Consider the following 21,503-nt stretch of genomic DNA (forward strand, 5'->3'; position numbering starts at 1 on the left):
GCTCACTGTGCAACAATGCCACAGGGATTAGACACCTTATTGTACAACACCGCCACACATGTTATAGAGCTCACTGTGCAACAATGCCATAGCGATTAGACACCTTATTGTACGACACTGCCACACAAGTTATAGAGCTCGCTGTGCAACAATGCCATAGCGATTAGACACCTTATTGTACAACACCGCCACACAAGTTATAGAGCTCACTGTGCAACAATGCCACAGGGTTTAGACACCTCATTGTACAACACCGCCACACAAGTTATAGAGCTCGCCGTGCAACAATGCAACAGGGATTAGATACCTTATTGTACAACACCGCCACACATGTTATAGAGCTCGCTGTGCAACAATGCCACAGGGATTAGACAACTTATTGTATGACACCTCCACACAAGTTATAGAGCTCGCCATGCAAAAATGCCACAGCGATTAGATACCTTATTGTACAATACTGCCCCACGTTATAGAGCTCGCTGTGCAACGATGCCACAGCGATTAGACACCTTATTGTACGACACCGCAACACAAGTTATAGAGCTCGCTGTGCAACAATGCCACAGGGATAAGACACCTTAATGTACAACACCACCACACAAGTTATAGAGCTCACTGTGCAACAATGCCATAGGGATTAGACTGCTTATTGTACGACACTGCCACACAAGTTATAGAGCTCACCGTGCAACAATGCCACAGGGATAAGACAGCTTACTGTACAACACAGTCACACAAGTCAGAGAACTCACTGTGCAAAACTGCCGCAGAACAAACATGTATATCTGAAGAAAAATGTTAAGAATACTGGCTTGTCTGTTGAAAGATTTTGGATGACAGTAAAATTCAGGTTACATAGACATCAGCTACCATAGGGTAAAATGGACAAGAAATTTGAATTAAAACTCATCTTGATACACAGGAGGCACAATGTATATCTCTTTATAAAAAACAATTCAAATGTCATAACTAAAAAGGAAGACAACTCAACTTCACCACTTAAGACATACAATGACATGTAGATGACTTGTCTTAACAATGCAGATGACTCATTTTCACAAGTAAAAATATACTAGACTTGTTTCCTTGACTGAAAATGTGGATGGCTTGAGAACAATTACAATTTTCCAGACTGGGTAGAAACCCATACACGCCCCTGTACATGTATGCAAATCAAACTGGTGTGCACATGTATTTGTAACATGTAGATATGCGTGGAACATAAAGTGTTCAAACATATGCCAAAATCATAAATAATGTTTAACAGAATTAAGAGCTTTTGCTAAGACATGTTATAAAGAGTACAGCTGGTGTCAAAAAAATATATAGCCCAGCCTATGATGTAGACTTGATACACGTCCATGTAACCCATGACATCATGATAGCCATGTGATATAAAACTGATAACCATGTGGACGCACTGTATGCTAACAAAACCATATGTTACTGATTATGGCACAACAATTTAATACAGCCATGATAATTTTACTCTCAGCAACCAGCATGGTTACAGTGTGACAGCATGTGGCATAAGCTGACCAGCATGGCTATTGTGCAATAGCATGTTTTGTGTTTCACAGTATGCAGTGTGGCTACTGTGTGACAGTGTCTGGCATGTTCAACACAGCAACCAACCTGGTTAGTATGGTTCACAGCATATGACATGTACAACACAGCAACCAACCTGATTAGTACTGTGTGACAACATATGACATGTACAACACAGCAACCAGCCTGATTAGTACTGTGTGACAACATATGACATGTACAACACAGCAACCAGCCTGATTAGTACTGTGTGACAACATATGACATATACAACACAGCAACCAACCTGGTTAGTAGTGTGTGACAGCATATGACATTTACCACACAGCAACCAGCCTGCTTAGTACTGTGTGACAGCATACGGCATGTACACCATAGCAACCAGCCTGGCTTGTACTTCATGACAGCATATGGCACGTGGCAACCAGAATGGCCACTGTGTGATAGCTTTTATGGCAAATGACAACTTGCACATAGCATATGGCACATAACAACATGCTTGGCTACTGTGTAATAGCATATATGACAGCAGGTAGAATATGGCAAATGTGTGAAAGCGTATGGCACATGGCAAGCAGCTTGGCTAATGGGTACTAGCATATATGGAAACAGATAACATATGGCACATGGCAACCGGCATGGCTACTGTGTCATATCATGTAAGAGTTCCAGCGTATAGAGCAAAACTCAATCAGGGTCGACAGTATGATAATAGGCAAATGGGTCCCAAATAATAAGTAAAATACGGGTTGTCAATTTACCTCAGTTAAGTGTTTTATGCCATATAGCAACCAACATGGCTACGGTGAAATGCCAATCTGGACACATGTAATGTAGCAAGCAGCATGGTTAATCCTGTGTGACAGTGTATGGCATATGGCTTCCTGCATGGCTTCTGTGTGATAGCATATGGCACATGACTACCACAACAGCTAATGTGTGATAGTATATGGCACAAGACAACCACAACAGCTAGTGTGTGACTGCATATTACATTACAACCACTGTAGCTACTGAGTGATAGCATGTCACATGACAACCACAATAGCTGTTTTGTGATAGCGTATGGCATATGACAACCACAATAGCTGGCGTGTGATAGCATAGGGCACATGACAATCACAATAGCCACTGTGTGATAGCATGTCACATGACAACCACTGTAGCTATACAGTGATAGCATATGGCAAATGACAACCACAATAGCCTGTGTGTGATAGCATATGGCACATGACAACCACAAGAGCTAATGTGTGATAGCACGTCACATGACAACTGCAACAGCTACTGAGCGATAGTATATGGCACATAACGATGGCAATAGCTTGTGTGTGATAGCATATGTATCATGACAACCACAATAGCTGGTGTGTGATAGCATATGGCAACCACAACAGCTAGTGTTAAAGCATATGGTACATGACAACCGCAACAGCTACTGACCGATAGTATATGGCACATAACGATGACAATAGCTTGTGTGTTATAGCATATGTATCATGACAACCACAATAGCTGGTGTGTGATAGCATATGGCATATGACAACCACAACAGCTAGAGTTAAAGCATATGGCACATGACAACCGCAATAGCTGGTGTGTGATAGCATAGGGCACATGACAACCACAATAGCTGGTGTGTGATAGCATATGGCACGTGACAACCACAATAGCTAGTGGGATAGCATGCCACATGACAACCACTACAGCTGCTGAGTGATAGCATATGACAAATGACAACCACAATAGCATGTGTGTGATACCATGTCACATGACAACCACAGCACCTTGTGTGTGATAGCATATGGCACATGACAACTACAACAGCTGATGTGTGATAGCATATGGCACAAGGCAACCACAATAGCTACTGAGTGATAGTATATGGCACATGACATCCACAATAGCTGGTGTGTGATAGCATATGGCACATGACAGGCACAACAGCTGGTGTGTGATAGCATATGGCACATGACATCCACAATAGCTACTGAGTGATAGCATATGGCACATGACTGGCACAACAGCTGGTGTGTGATAGCATATGGCACATGACATCCACAATAGCTACTGAGTGATAGCATATAGCACATGAGAGGCACAACAGCTGGTGTGTGATAGCATATGGCACATGACATCCACAATAGCTGGTGTGTGATAGCATATGGCACATGACATGACACAATAGCTGGTGTGTGATAGCATATGGCACATGACATCCACAATAGCTGGTGTGTGATAGCATATGGCACATGACAGGCATAACAGCTGGTGTGTGATAGCACATGGCACATGATATCCACAATAGCTACTGAGTGATAGCATATGGCACATGACAACCACAACAGCTACTGAGTGATAGCATATAGCACATGGCAGCCACAATAGCTACTGAGTGATAGCATATAGCACATGACAGCCACAATAGCTACTGAGTGATAGCATATGGCACATGACAGCCACAATAGCTACTAAGTGATAGCATATAGCACATGACAGCCACAATAGCTACTGAGTGATAGCATATGGCATATGACAGCCACAATAGCTGGTGTGTGATAGCATATGAAACATGATAACCACCAAAGCTAGTGTGTTATAGCATGTCATATCACAACCAATATAGCTAGTATGTAATAGCACATGACATGTGATAGCATATGGCACATGACCAGCCACAATAGCTTGTGTGTAAAATAGCACATGGCACATGACAATCACAATAGCTACTGAGTGATAGCATATAGCACATGACAGCCACAATAGCTACTGAGTGATAGCATATGGCATATGATAACCACAATAGCTAGTGTGTAATAGCATATGGCACATGACATGTGACACCATATGGCACATGTCAACCACAACAGCTAGTGTGTTAAAGACGTGTGATAGCCTATGGCACACGACAATAGCTGGTGTGTGATAACATATGAAACATGATAACCACAATAGCTAGTGTGTTATAGCATATGGCACATGATAACCACAATAGCTAGTGTGTAATAGCAAATGGCACATGACAACCACAACAGCTTGTGTGTGACAGCATGTCAACCACAACAGCTAGTGTGTTATAGCATATGGCATATGACAACCACAACAGCTAGTGTTAAAGCATATGGCACTGACAACCGCAATAGCTGGTGTGATAGCATATGGCACATGACAACCACAATAGCTGGTGTGTGATAGCATATGGCACGTGACAACCACAATAGCTAGTGGGATAGCATGCCACATGACAACCACTACAGCTGCTGAGTGATAGCATATGACAAATGACAACCACAATAGCATGTGTGTGATACCATGTCACATGACAACCACAGCACCTTGTGTGTGATAGCATATGGCACATGACAACTACAACAGCTGATGTGTGTTAGCCTATTTCACACGACAACCAGCTTTGCTACTGTGAGATTGAACATGACACATGGAAACCAGAATGGCTACTGTATGATAGCATATGATAACCAAACTGACTACTGTGTGACAGAATGAATGACACATGGCAATGAAAACAGCTAATGTGTGATAGCATATGGCACATGACAACCAACACACAGCATATGACAGACAGCAACCAGCATGGCTACTGTCGGATAGCATATGGCAACCGGAATGATTACTGAGATACATGTAGCTGATGTTAAATACATGTAGCAACCAGCATGGTTAGTGGTGTGTGACAGTAGCATATAGGACATGGTGACTAGCATGGTTACTGTATGATACTGGTAGCATGTGACACATGGCAAACAGAATGGCTATGGGCATGTATGACAAATATTATGTACCAGCTATTATTATGTTACAGATTAATGACATATGCAACTGTAAAATCTACACGCACATTTATGGCAACAGGATGAAGACAAAATAAAACAATACAAGTTATAATCGATATTATGTTACAGGTTGAGAACCTGCAGTTTCCACACAAGTATCAACATGTAAAAAATAATGTCAGTGGGCGTTCAACATATTGTAAAAATTACATTACAATTGTAATACAGCATTAAATTTAGCATTACGCCCAGACAAAGTACAAAGCGAGCAAAAAATATCACTATAGCACTTTGCAAACATGCACTATTGCAAAACAGCAAACAAAACATCTACACACATGGCTTATCATTGCTACAGATTTCAACCCCTAAGCAACACTGTTTATAAGTAAAAATAACTAATGCAGAAATAACATTATACATACATGTTCCATACACATGTATACATTTACAAAGACATGTAGGGTGAGAGAATTAAAATATAAATACAGTAGAACTGTACAACTATCGTCACAAAGTAAGTTTGACTTAAAACAAGACAAGAAAAACAAAACGAAACAGTGGATAGTTGAATAAACTATAAATCTGTTTAGGACGTCGAATGCAAGTAGTTATCACAAATTATGTAGGAAAACAAAATAAATGCCTTTTGTGAAAACATGTCATGACACAGTGTCGCACATACACACCAAAAAAAGACTCACTCCTAAATATTGCAGAACATGCAGAATACTAAAATTCTGTTCTTCAAATCAATTGTGATTCAGACCAGATATAAAAACCACTAATTGTAAATGTTTTTCATTTTTTTTTTGCAATTTTCTTGATGTATTCTAATTTAAAGTTCTCTAGCACACATACATATATATATATATATATATATATAGATGAATATATAGTCATTGCAATGTTAACTTACTGACAGAGCTCAACTTGATACTTATAATTTAAACATGGACCACAGTGAAAGAGGGTAAAAATCTACATGTACATGCAGCTACAGGTGTTCAGGACCATTCTGCAGGTAATCTCCTGATCTGGTACCCACCTGTACATTGCACATGTAGACACATCGTAACGACATGTTACACATTGTAACAAGATGTGTTTAACATGATTATATACAAAACAGACATCCATTCAAACACTCATGTTCACAACAACTGTCTGATACCTTAACTGACACACGGACACATGCACGAGTACACCAGTAAGTTAATAGGGTTAGTAATGCAATATTACGCGAATACGTACCACAATAGCTCTGCAAATATTTGGTTTGCTGTATGGTATTGTTTGATTGTGAATTTCGCAACTCATTTCGACAACCCAGTCTTTGATTTTCAGCAAGAATTATTGCTGTCAGACAAATATTTTGAACTTCAGTTCGTAGACATACATGTACATTTAGGGGGACAGGATCATGATAGGTGATGTCATACAGTTTCATCATCGTACATACATGCAAGTATACAATGTATATATCATTTGGCATCTGACAGTTACATACTGTCTATCCCGTACACTTGGTATACACATGCCTCAATGTGGCAGAACAGAAGAATTCTTTAGTCTTGGCTATTGCAGGGTTCTTCACTAAACTTTATCCAAGCGTGTACTAGCAGCCATTTATGCATAACTTTGTACCATTTTCAGAGCCAATCCAATTTACCAATATAAAAAAAGACACTAGTTGTCATGCCAACAGAAGTAAATGACCTTTGTCCCCCTCATGACCGTGACCTTCAGAATGATATCTCACTGTATTCTGGGCATCCAATTTCTGGTACATTGTAGTTATATTCAACATGCTGTACAGATGACTTCGGTGCATGTATACTTTATACACGTTCCTGGGATCATTGGCCATCCTGTTGTCTTTGACACATCAGGTTCTTGATGTTACAGATTCCAATTCTGATTCATTGAGTCCAGCATCTTGGTAACAGTAACATTTGTCATAGAACCCTTTCTAGTGGCATCTCAGGGTGGCAGGTTTAACCTTGGAAATGTATCACTTGACATCATCTCACATAATACCTTCCACCGTTTCACTGGTGGTAAACAGACACATGTGAATGGTGCATTCTGAACCACACGGCCACAGGCTGTCCACCTGGCACATAAGAATGACACATCATTAGGGACATCTACTGTGACATTTGTCACATACTGCACATATCTGCATCCATTTTCTCCACATCCTGAATGCATCCCAGGCTTACTTGGGAAAATTGTGCATCAAAGACAAACCTACGACCTTGAGAATTTTACTCCAGGTGAACCCCACCAGACGCATGTGTAAGTGCAGCAGATCTTGCAGAGTCCTGTATCACCTTCATTTCCTCCAAGTGCGTTAAACAGTCCGCCCACGCTGTGACCACTCTTAAGAACAAATCAAAATTCCACAAAATCCAGTAGGATTCCTGAACATGTCAAGAACTTGTGATGTGGTAACGCAAATGGAACACGACACACACAAGAACCATGTGTTTGGTGATTCTGACAAATATGTTCACATTGAAAGGTCAGTGTTGTGGCCAGAAAGGTGCACAAACACACATATACATATAATAACATACCACCATTACAAAACACAAAAGATTACCATCTGCTACACTCATGTATATCAGGCCTTAAAGGCAGTAAAGGGCAAAAGATAGTTTTACGCCCAAGATCAACATCTACAAAAAATAAAACACAGGTCAACTTTGTTTGAACCAGGTTTTTTTTCTTATTTTGGTAGGGGGAAGGGGGGGGGGTCAGTGTGCCCTTTTTAAAGGGAAACAACTCTGATGTGTGCATAGAGACTTCGCTCCCTTCGCTCTCCCAGACTTGATTTTATCAACTTTTCTCAGCCGTAATGAGACACATGGACAAGCCCTGGACATGTCAGGTGAGGATTACCTTACAAAGTTTAGACCTGGGCACGAAGTAGCCGTAGTCAAAACAACTCAGTAACACTGCAATAGTCATTGTTAAATGCAGTTCTGGTTTGGATGCACAATTTGTGTGTTGATTTGTCTGGTACATTCACCTGGCAAAGGGTGGTGGTTTTCTCCCAATAAGAGTCTTGGATGATTTAAACTTGAATAATTCTGGAGTGAAGTAAATTAAGGTGTGTACTTGTAAGGGAATCACTTTCCGTAAGTGAAAAGGGTGTAGATTTCAGTACCGGTACATTCTATAATCTGGCCACAGTGGCACTCCCTCTGGACATAAAGGATGTAATGTAGACATCATAGATATGGTCAAGAATGCAAGATGGCTTGAAAATTCACAATGAGATAATGAACATTTTCCTCCACTACCTAAAATCAACTAGAGAATCTAATCATTGTCCAAAACAATGACACCTATAACAGCGAACATAAAACAGACAATCTGTACAAAGTCTTAAACACATTATTATGCAAAATAATCTTAACAAGGCAGTAAATCTACAGTAAATACACTTCATAATAAAAATAAAACCAAGCATTTGGTAAAATACATTTCCTCTAAAAAGCAACATGAATGGAGAGAACGCAACAGATATTAAAAGGAGCACCTTCAATTTAATTAAGCCAAAAGCAAAATGGCAACCTTAAACAAAATCAGTAAAAACTATAATCACCAATGATGCAATAGTTCAACTTTGTACAAAATCATAAGTACGCAAAAATAACAATGGGATGACTTGACGCCCTGTGTCAAATAGGAAAAAGAAAAGTTGTCGTGAAGAGAATATGATTACAAGCACTAGTGTCCCCCAAGTGGCATAAACTGGAGTGACGGTGGTATAGAGCCGCTCTGGTGAGCTGCCCGGATCATGTGATTGGCTATAGCCGAGAGATCAGCATTGGTGGGAATGGAGATGGGGTTAGAGAGGTGGTGCGAAGTGAACTGACCAGACGTCAGGTACGGCCGGTAACCCGCTGTCGTCACTGCCTGATCCCCCACTAGACTTGACTGAGAGAGCTGACGATTGGGTAGGTGACCCATCAGGTGACCATTACCCAGCGGGGACATGGTCTGCCGATCATCTGGCCCAGGTGTGTGCCGACTGTCCAGGGATGGATGATGGTGACCTTGTGACTGGCTAGAAGACGAGTAACTCCGCTCCAATTCGCCAAGGCTTCCAGTCGACATCGGGCGTGGCACAACCACGTCCTTACTGTAATTGAGAGCTGCCTCGGAGTGTGCCGGTCGGCTCTGCGCCATGGCCATACTGTGGCCCATAGAGATCAGGCTGTGGTTGTGAGAGTCTATTGACGGACTCATCCCACTATCCTTGGGAGATCCCATGTTGCTGGGGTTGAAACTACCCAGCCCGTTGCTGTCTGGAAGACAGTGAAGTCGTGGCACCATTGATGGGCCATCGAAAATCTCAGGTTTCTTCTTTCGTCGTTGCCTAGGTTTTGTTGTTGTTGCCAATGGCCTTGGTTCTAAAGGTTTTATATGGATATGCATCTGACAAAGTAGAAAAGTAATGGCTAAATAATGGCATAATCTGCTCTGATTACAAACCAAAAATATTTCCCATATGGGAGACTTTTCCATAGGAAAGTAGCACTATACAACAGTACCAATACGCAAATCAGGGGTGAGCCAAATATAAACTACACTTTGATTCTTTTTATTTGATTCTTGCTTAGAGTCACATGTAAGAATTTTTCACCTTTATTATGGGGATGATAAAGAAATAGATATGCTTGAAAACTTATATGTAGTGTCATATCAAGAAATGCCAAGAGAGCATGTGAAGTTTCAACAACTTTTGAACTATTTTGAATCTTGAGACAAAGCCTTGTTCATCAAACATGGACAACTGTGCTAAGTTTTTAACTCACATCTACCTTATGTTCACATACCTTCATTGTGTGGTTTTTCAAGGCGCTATCTGTAGAGTAGCCACGATGACAAATCGCACACTTGTGCGGGCGATTGGCTGCCTTCTGCACCTGGGTTTCGTGGTTTCTCAGATGATGCTGTAGGTTAGACAGCTGAGCAAATGCCCTCTCACACCCTTCCATTGTACATTTGTAGGGTTTTTCTCCTGCGATAAGAATGATTCTATGTTATACTACCACTTACATGTGGACGCAGGATGTTGAAGTACTATGCTGAAGGCAACTGTACAAAGAGTGAACCTAGTTCCAGAAGAACAATTCCACAAGATTATAAAGTTACAGCCAACCCACTGTGAATGTGAACATTTTACCCTTGCCAGAGTGAACAGATCTCACCTGATCAAAATAACATCCATACATGCAACATTCCATACATCTACATGTATGTATTTATTTTTGTATTTATTTCACTGAAGTTTTATGCTGTACTCAAGAATATTTCACTTATATGGCAGCCGCCAGCATTATGGTGGGAGAAAACTACATGTCTGTAGTATGCACATGATAACATTATCATGCTGTCTTACATATAACTATAGAGAGGGCTTCTGTGGCTGAATGTTTAGCGCCCCAGAGCTGCTCAATAACTTTGGAGCCTTTAACCAATGCGGTAGCTGTGGGTTCACACCAGGCCAGCTCATGCTGGCTTCCTCTCCAATTGTATGTGGGAAGGTCTTCCAGCAACCTCTGGATGGTCATGGGTTTGCTCCAGGCTCTGCCTGATTTCCACCCAACATAATTTTGGCTGATGTTGCATAAGTCAAATATTGCTGAGCAGGGCGGTACATCAATCAAATAAATAAATACAAATATGGACTTACATATACACTCATGTATTTCATGTAATCTAAATGAAATAAGACATCAAATGATATGCAGACATTTTACAGCAGAGTTACAAGTATGAAAAATTACAAAATGTATGCATTTAATTTCCCTTTAAAGTCCCTATAAAAACAGTGCATGTAGAGTGTAGAGTTTAGACAGGTAGAGTTTTATCCAGACGTAAACTTCATTAAAAAGTTAATTACTTAATTATTTATGTGGCTGAATGTAATATGTGCTGTGAACTATTTGTATGTTGTTACAAATGCACATTCAGGATATAATCTTATGTGTGCATAAAATACATGTGAAACAGAAAGTGGCTTAGTTGAAGGGAAGTAACTCAGGCCAGCCTAACAGCTTGCCTCAATGTCTCAAAATCTGTCCTACCTTGTAAGTGTTAGTCAGTGATTGACAACAGGTGCAGCAGAATGAAACGAGTACACAAAACTACTGTATAGCAGGTACAAATTCTGCATCAATTTATGCATATTAAATCAAAATCAATTTCCTTCTCACAACCCATATGTAGGACACAGGTCATTCCACACACTGGGCTGCACAGGTATTAATTTACACACAGAACATATGAACACACTGTGACATGTCTGCTGTCATTGAGAGAGAAGAGAGGTTTGACAGCAGCTTGACTATTTCACACGATTTTATACAGCCACTTAGGATAAAATGTGAACTTCAAACTCAATTTATGCATGTACATAAATATTACAACACTGTGACAGCAATTCATTACTATATTAAACCATATTGTCATCTTTAAACATATTTACAACACATCTTCACATGTATTCTGATAATAGAAAAAAAATCACGAACACAAAACACAAAAAGAATTTGTGAACAGGTGAATTATTTTCTGGACAAACATTTTTGTTTTTTTTTGGAGAACATGAACTTGAGTATGTTTATTTTCTTCAAATATGTGTAAGTATAGAGCAGGTCTGCCTGAGAAAATGATTACACTTTGAAGGAAAAAAAGGAGCTGTTGAGCTTAGCAGACATGACTTCCACCATGCCTTCTGATACTCAATCAAGAAAATGATCACTGATAAAACAGAGATATTACCTACAGCCAGTACATGGTTATGTAGCTGCATGTTGTCACAAAATGAACTGATCCAAAAGAATGAAGTAATCCAAAAAAATGCGAAACAGTGGTATCTAATTATATACGTGCTGATCCCTATGAATATAATGCTAAACATTTCTTTGTAGATCAGAAAAAATGTTTGCTTCATATTCATCCATAAACCACCTGAATAATTACTTGCACTTCACATTAGCTTTTAAACTTTTTTGAAAGGCTGATCACATATTTGCTTTTCTTCACCTGGTCACTGAAGACTGTGACATGCATGATAAACCCCTGTTCTTTTCAGTTTCATTCAGAAGTGCACTCTGATGATTTTGTGTAGTGTACACATTATTATGGGTTACACATGAGGGATATCACAAATATATGCCATGAACCTACAGGTGAAACAGTCCGAAAAGGCCACAGCCAAGCATAAATCATCAGGAAAATTCACCTTCCAAGGTAGTAAAGATGGTGGAATCTCACACTCTCCCACCATAATGCTGGCTACTGTAGCATAAGTAAAACTCAAAAATAAATAAATAAATCTTTACATGTACGTCAGTGCTCACACTACACAAGAACTGCATGTATAAACATCAAATGTAACTGATCTGTATGACCACCGGAAGCCGATGCTGTGTCCGGAAAACTGCATTTGCAGAACGTGATAGCTTTCATTGGCTGTTAGTCAGGAAGTGTACCTCATGCTCATTGTCCTCTAGTACTGCAGACAATATTTGACTATGAATTAATGCTAAATAAAAGAGGTTTCCCAGAATGAGGTAACCACATAGAGGCAGATTCAAAACAGCTAGTTTTGTGGCATGAAATGGAGGATAGACAATCCCAATCACTACCTTCCTTGTCAATTACATGTCTCTGTGTAAGAACACAAGCAACAGCGTACAACAAAGTAACAAATTAAGGAAGGCGTCAACCTAAGGAAGGAAGCTGGAGCATTTTAAGGTTAGGTGTAAAAAGCCTAACTCAACATTCCATATTATCAATATCATCTGAACAACCTTCGCACAACAGCCTTATTTGTCAAGGTCTATTGCCCCGGAGAGACACTGCCTCATCCAGTACCTGTGACAGATTAAACATTCACAGAGTCAAATTAAAATTTAACAGGATAAATAACAATAAAGCGAAATCGTGGGAGTGACAGGACATTAAAGGTCAAAAGGTCACATCCTAGTTCTCATCATATTAATATGAGCCATGACATACAAGCACAAATGGCTGGCTTCAAGCAACACAAATAATTGGTAATCATCAGGAAAACAATCAAAAATCAAAGGTATATAGAATATATGTCTAAAAATATTGTCACAAATGTGTTTTCTCTGCGCAGATTAGAGATTTTACAACCGTTCAATGTCCAGCTGTTACAGAAAGTTGACAATAGCTCACAAATAAACGAACTATCACAATTTGACCTCCTATTTATATTTCACGCCCACGTTTGTGTGTCATTAAGTTTGATAATAAAGAAATCCCTTAGGCGTAAAATTTCCCACGCTTTGAAGTCAGGAGTAGCTATTAGAAATGAGTAGCTATAGCCTACTATATACATCAGCATGAAAAGGTGTAAACCTCTGGTTATTATCAATGCTTCATCATCATATGAACGCCAAGGAATGTTTCTTCCTCAAAAAAGACTTTCTCTTTCTTTTCATTTTATAGAGCTACAACTTCAAATTACAACTCATTCACACATAAAAGGAATTTCAATCTGTACCGAAGAAAGCTGAAAGATAGGCTCCTGATCTTTTTTGGTTTTTTTTAATTACCCTTTGGTGCTCTTTTGTGAAGGAAATTTATGAATGAAATGTAGTTGAGAGCATAATGAATGATAATAAAAAATTAAGATCTGTATTAATTAATTTCCATTTTTTTAGAAAAACTAATTCTTGTATTCCATACAGATCTAGCTATTTAAGACTTCACTGTTGTTCAGATAATATTAATAATATAGAGTTTTAATCATATTCATAATTCTTCTCTCATGGAAAGATCTCTCGCTCAGTCATGTCAATATAAAAATTCTTTCTATCATCTTCCATCACAACATTCACACCGTTACACACGTACATGTATATGGATGTTGACAATTCTTATACTGAACAATTTCTTCTTTTATTTACTGCCACTGTTTCTGACGTTGGCCATGGTGACTTAGTCATGGTTTTATTTACTGCCACTGTTTCTGACGTTGGCCATGGTGACTTAGTCATGGTTTTATTTACTGCCACTGTTTCTGACGTTGGCCATGGTGACTTAGTCATGGTTTTATTTACTGCCAGTTTCTGACGTTGGCCATGATGACTTGGTCATGGTTTTATTTACTGCCACTGTTTCTGACATTGGCTATGTTGACTTGGTCATTGTTTTATTTACTGCCACTGTTTCTGACGTTGGCCATGATGACTTGCTCATGGTTTTAGAACTATGACGAAAACACCACCAGTTTAATTAATATTCAGTCATTTTCTTTTATTCATTCATTTTGTCATGTTCGCCAGTTGGTAACTGTTCACTTAAATGAGGTTACACATAGAGTCTAAATGCATTTGTCTCCCCTGGTTACTGAAGGCTACCAGCTACTCCTGTGGAAGGCCAGGCAAAAAGTAAAACACTAGTATAAACAGCAAAAATGCAAAATAGAGCAAAAACACTACCTGAAGCAAAAATGCAAATTTGCCTGAGGAGATTCATCTGTGGGCTCAGTGTTGACTGATCATTTCATCATCTTAATGTCCATGAAACAAACAGAGTAAATGAACTTTCATAATCAAAACCTATTATAATCAGCGCTTCTATGAACATGTACATGTCCACAGATGTGTACACAAAGTTTTTCTTGCTTGAGTCTAGCAAAGAATGTCCTGTAGAGGGAGCAAAATTTCTGTGAAATTTTTGTACAGGAATGAGTGAAAGCAATGCTCATGAGTCTATTTCGTCTTATTTTTGCATAACATGAGCATCGTAACAGAAAGCAATAAACTCACCAGGCAAAAACCTTAAAATTACAACTGCACAAGAAATTACAGACAAAAGATAAAAGAAATGCAGGTATTTGTGAAAGTGTCCAGAACTACTCACTCCAAGCACTTTCGAAGCAATGCAAATTATTTAAAAAAAAAAAATCAAACAAAACAACAACAAAAAACAACCTGAAGTCTTATCTTAAGACTGGGAGTGCTTTTTGTATTATTTTTGAAATTAATGTAGTAAATTGCTTGTATTTTAAAATGGGATAATGGATAACTTTGATAATGTGGGCTGTAACGGCACTCAAGGATTTCTACAAATTTAAATTATTGCTTTCAGAAGATACATGCATCAGTGTGAAATTTAACTGTAAATCATACATTAATGTATGGGTTATTCATACATTACATTACATCGTTTGGGGTTCAAAACAAGCTTGTAATGCCACTGAATCAAAACCTTTAGCATTATTAAATTTAGTTCCAAAAAATTCTAATAAAATTAATTAATACAATTTCAGATATTGTCTTTTCATTATGTTTAATACTCTTTTCTTTTAAATGCATTCAAAAATAAACTACATGTATCATGCAGTGTATAAAGAACTCTGGAAGATACAGACAAGATACATGTACTTATACCTGACAGCATCATAGGGGCTGTTAGCATTCTTCAATACAAAAGTTGATGAAATGTCATTTAAAAGCAAGACCTTGGTGAATTCAGTGTGGTCCATGCATGCAAAACCTAGTAACACCATATGCAATGTGAGTAAATTTTCTTCAGAATAGACCAGACTGTCCTCTAAGGCTCTTAACAACTGGACTTTTGTCAAAAAATATAAGATCACGCAATGCTTACTCTCGGGAAATTCTACTGGCTACCACTCCCATATCATGTGACTATCCTAGCCAATAGGACGAGAGTTTTAGGGGGATTAATCATGGAAATGCTGATCAGCTGTCTGTTAAATTTGTTTTATAGTTTATTTCTTTTTATTTTTATGAACACTATAGTGGATAGATGCATACCACCAGCTGTGAGTCATCAGCCAATCAAATGACAGTTTACATCACACAGGTGTGTAGTAAGCAGATTTTGAACAATGTGCTGAACTCATCTCATATATGGCTGATCTTGCTATGCAAATATTCACAATCAGCGGAATGGCCGAGATAACAACAAGACAAAAATAAAATAGTAAACCTGAAAATCAACTCTGTGGCATGTGACAATCAGCGTAATTCTCTGCCTTCAGGGAGGGAATCACGACTGGGAACTGCTTATTTAGGGAGCTATGTCCTCAAGTTAACCCATGTAGAAATTTTCTGAGCGTGGTCTTTCAATCAGTCATGATACATCATATATCTGATTGAGAAGAAATACACTCTCTCTCGAACAAAAAATCACAAAAATGTACAGATATACTCACAGATAATGTCCAAGTCTAATATTTATGAATATTGTAATAATACTACTTGTCAGTTAAAGACAGTCATATGTTCTTACGACAGAGCACACAGACTTGTAGTTCTATCGCGCTTAAAGTAACCTGTCTAAAAGTAATTTTTAAATTGTGAGTTGCTTTAAATTTATTTGTGCCAGTGCTAAATAATAACCTTAATGTCTGTTGTGGGGGCCAGTTTTATAACATGTATGCTACCCGCCACCTTCGCACAAAAAAATAATCCTCACCTGCAAAAATAACAATAACATCACAGCAGAGTTAACATGTGAGCAATTTGCCCCTATTTTAAATTTTCTGTTCGGACCATTTGCTTGTGAGCAAATGTAAATTAATCCAATCTTCCTGCTGCGTGTAACTAAATCATGTTGCCATGGCAATGCAGGGAGCAGGCACAGCAGTTGCATACGTGCCTGATGTTTATTTATTTATTTACACTGTACTCCCTGAGATCCATATACATCTAATGATGAACTGCTAATCCTGGAGGAAAGGCAAGTGTGTACACGAACACTTGCATTTTGACTCTGACTTGGCGTAATACTTACTGTAAACATTCGTCATATAAACATGAGTGACATAGCCTTCACAGATTAACATGAAATCTCCCGGATTTGTCAGGAGCACTTTTGTTTTGCACAGTGTGGCTAAAAGTCGCACTAATTAGCATGTAATCAGGCACGTAGGCCATCAACCATCTAGTAACTACAATAATTATTAATCATGGTTGTTCATACCTGTGTAAGAGAACTGATTTCAGGTTTCAATCAGATTGAATTATCAGATTTCAAAAAACAATGAAATGATTCTAATATCAGAACTCTCAAAATTACTGTTTATCTTCATTCCCTGATATTATTTACTCCTTTATTCAAAATATTAAAAGTGTACATGTATTTCTTTTTTTTTAAGTTTTCTGCTATTTTGCTTTAAATTTCTTTTATCTCACAAATGCTCTCTTCTTCATTACAATTATCACAGACAATCAGGAAAACAACAAACACTCTTATCTAAAACACGATGACAACATCTAACCAACATGCTAGTTTCACTGCACACCATTATTACTACGTACAGCATGATTTTCTTCATTATCTTCATATGATCAGGATTTGATGTTAAATTCATTTTATTTATTTAACTGAATAGTGTTTTATATGGGGGGAGGAAACCGCTCAGAGCCCAAGGGGAAAGAAGACATCAAATTCAAGAATTATTGATTTCTACAGCGATGACCATGCAGGTTTACGCTTTCGTCTTCGTCAGGTATCTACAAGTCCTCACGACTGACTTGAAGCCGTGGCTGAACTTGTGTTATCTGGCATTCAGCACATAATCATCATTTCAACATTTCATTTTAATACTTTAATTGAGTTAAATTAACAATGTGTAATGGTAATATAAAACATACCTATGGCTTCTTAACACTTCACTTTCCACAACTGAACATTTTCAGCCATATACTTACATGTATGCTCTATATTGCAACAAGTGTACAGTTATAAAGGAACTGTCAAGGCTTATCATCTTAACTCCAAAAGGCATTACTGTAATTCTTCAAACTTTTCACATGTTTGCAAGGTGTTAATACAAGCACATTTGTAAGGCATTATTCTAAGTTGACGGATAAAATTATACTTTGTGTTAAGTCCTGAAACTGGCCAATTCAACCAATGTCTCCAAATCAAAATAAAAATGTGCATAAATTGCTCTTTCATATGCATGCAAAAAGGTTGAAGAATTAAGATACTGTACATCGAGACTGAAATCAACATACTCATGACATATACAATGGAATGATATAAAAAACTTTAAAAGATCAATCTTTCAGATTTGCTATTATTCAATTTCCAGTTGTCAGAAGGCTATAAAGCTACGAAATGCTCCCATCAATATACTAGTTTCATGACACAAACATTAGTTAATCATTCAATTGACATATATGTTCATGAGAGAAGAATTAATAATGTTATAATCAACAGCAGAACCATGTAATGTTCTGAGGACTATTTATGACAGTACCTGCAAATAAATACAGCGTACAAAACCTCAAGTAAGTGTTTAATTAAAGTCGTGTAGTTTGATGCGTCTTCTCCCAAAAGTTAATCAGTCAATACAAACATGTGTAAAACAATGTCTGGCCACCATACCTTATTTTTAACAAGCTTATAATAATTAAAAATATCCTGAGGATTTCTACACAAACCCTACTTACTGTAAAATTTGGGATACTTGGTTTGCTCATTTCAGCCAATATATCTGCAATTCTTACAGGAATATTAAGCCTCTTTTTTCCTCACGTGATTGGAAAATCAAATGAACAACATCCTCATACCTTTACTTTTCAAACAGGCTAATAAAGAAACATCATATTCCACTTCAATACTACTATTATCTGTCCCAAAACTTAGTAGAATTAGGGTGCCTTTTCTTCAATAAATTAATGAGTGTTGTAGGTGTACATCCACGTATAAAATGTGATTAAAAAAATAACAACTCAATAATTTGTTTTTCTTTGTAGCTTTGTAAGATATGTACAAACACTCTAGCTAGGTACTGTATACATGTACACCCAGAAAATATTTCTCATTCTTAACAGATACTCGCACGTGTTATAATGTATCAGCAAGTCTGAAACCTTCATCAAAAGCTGTACATCAAATTCTTTAAATTCTTTCATGGGTCATGCCACCAAATATTTAAAGAAATTAAAAAATTGTTTGGAAATGAGGCATTCTGTCAGGTTCACATATTTTTGTCTCAGTTTATTGGCAGAACCAAACTGTCACAAAATTACACACATAATAGAAAAATGAGTCTGTTAAAAAATTTAGTTTGAGGTGTTACAAAAGAGATCAGCGCCAGAATATTAAGTCTACCAGACATTTTCTCCTTCAAGTCATTCTAAATTGTTTGTTGTCAACTAATTTTCTGGTACGAGACAATTAACTGTGAGTTGACCAATCATACGGGAGCAATATTTCCATTTTGCAATGGTTAACAAAAGGTTTCACTGCACGTCATTCCTGGAGATATAGGATGATAATCTCATCTGAGATATCCAGAAGAGGTCATTATGTCATCCTTCAACATTACAGAGAAGTGAAAAATTATAATTTTAATTTATCCAGCTATAATGGTAAAAAGTAACCCCTAATCTTGAAACATATCGGGATCTTTTGGTTAAATATAACCGCCGCTTGAAAGCTGAATGTGGCAAGTAAATTGTCACAAAATTACAGCAATGACATCAGGTTCCCACATTCGACTTTCCAGCAGCAGTTATATTTAACCAAAACATCCCGATATGTTTCAAGATTAGGAGTTACTCTTTACTGTTTTAACTGGATAAATTAAAATCATAATTTTTCACTTCTCTTTATCTCAAGCCTATAGACCTATATGCAAAGTACATCATGCATAATGCATCAACAGCAGATGAACTTAATATGTGACATGAAGGTGCCATGGAACTGGAGAAGCTAGCAAGGCCTCAGGATTAAAGCTGCAGGGGGGAGCAATGGAGAGGGGGGGGGGGTGTAGCCAGCTAAGAGGCACTACACTACTATTATGCCAAACCCAAACCCTCCCAACCACATAACCCATATGCCATCACACTGAATGAAGTAAGCAGCTGCTCTGAGTGTGTGCTTTCACCCGGCAAAACCAAGACTTACATCATCCTACTTGCAGAGTGCCGTATATTTACATACTTCTGTGAGAAAAAACAGTCGTGGAAATTTTATAAGCTTAGAATTACAGCACTATTTTTTCCTGTTTTGCTCTGGTTTCCTGTGAGCCATTAACAAGCTCAGAAAGAAATGATTTTCAGGTTTAACCTTGACCATGCCAAGAAAGGTCACTACATTTTATCAGGCTCTGGCCTTCCACACTGAGAGATTTAACATCAGCTCTGTTGCCAGCTTTGAAACACTAAGACAACCCATTCTGCAACAGCGTTCTGTTTTTTTTTTTTTTAATATGGCTTGGAATGGTGCATTGCAAAGATAAGGGGAGTCGCGGGTTGTCATATGGGGATTTAACGAGGCATGGCAACACACGGGTATGGTTTCTAACACACTACATCTACATCTTGTCTATTTCATTTCCACAATTACGCACCTGGATATGAATTGGTTGAAAATGAAAGATTCAAAATTTCTTGCATCCTAACCTTGTCATCCACAAATAAAAGACAAAGTAGAATGTGTGAGCAGAGGGAACAAACACAGAGGTCTGTCAACAATGCAGCACATCACCAGTTTGTTGTAATGGAAATACCAAAGCCGCTTCATCTATTTCAATTGCTGAGAAAAATTTTTGAATTATTCATTAGGGCAGCTCTGCAACGTCATCATTCTTTTAAAATTGCATTTCCCAATCACCAACATTTTTGGGCAAAGCGTGGAAAATCAACGAACAACTTTTTCCCCAAGCCGATCTCTCCAGAGCTTTGCTCGCAAAACATTAAGTAGGTCAGGATGACCGAACAGTGTGATTTCCAGCAACATGTCCCAGCATGCTCTGATTACCCACAATCCTAACACTGAGCCATACTGTACAAGATTTGGCTGCATGGTCAAACAAATCATCATTCTTGGCAACACTATTATGGCTTCAGGGATAATTTCAGTGTTCATTTACAAATTACTCATGTTTTTGTCAGAATACAGGAGATGGACAAGATAAAATGCGGCAGTATTTCAGCTTCCTGAATTAGCATTAAAACACTGATCCCAAAAACATTTGCAATGCATGCTTTTCATAACAATGCCATATCTTCAACAAAACAATGAAACTTAAACAAGCAACAACATTACCAGTCAGCAAGGTAGAGTGGGAAGGTGCTGGGCTCTTATCCACTGGCACATGTAGGATGACAGTTC

At 38.2% G+C, this 21,503-nt stretch overlaps 1 protein-coding gene across 1 annotated transcript in view; it reads right to left on the bottom strand.

Moving 5' to 3' along the window:
* Positions 1-7,607: 7,607 nt before the first annotated feature.
* LOC135475349 (zinc finger protein 467-like) overlaps positions 7,608-21,503 on the bottom strand; it is a 49,248-nt gene continuing 35,352 nt past the window's right edge. The window contains exons 3-4 of the mRNA XM_064755209.1: positions 10,196-10,380; positions 7,608-9,794 (exon numbers count right to left, since the gene is read on the bottom strand). Of these exons, the coding sequence (XP_064611279.1) occupies positions 9,084-9,794; positions 10,196-10,380 (896 nt within the window). The 3' untranslated portion in view covers positions 7,608-9,083. The remainder of the gene's footprint in view (positions 9,795-10,195; positions 10,381-21,503) is intronic.

Source organism: Liolophura sinensis, chromosome 9, assembly GCF_032854445.1.
Source record: "Liolophura sinensis isolate JHLJ2023 chromosome 9, CUHK_Ljap_v2, whole genome shotgun sequence".
NCBI classification, from domain to species: domain Eukaryota; kingdom Metazoa; phylum Mollusca; class Polyplacophora; order Chitonida; family Chitonidae; genus Liolophura; species Liolophura sinensis.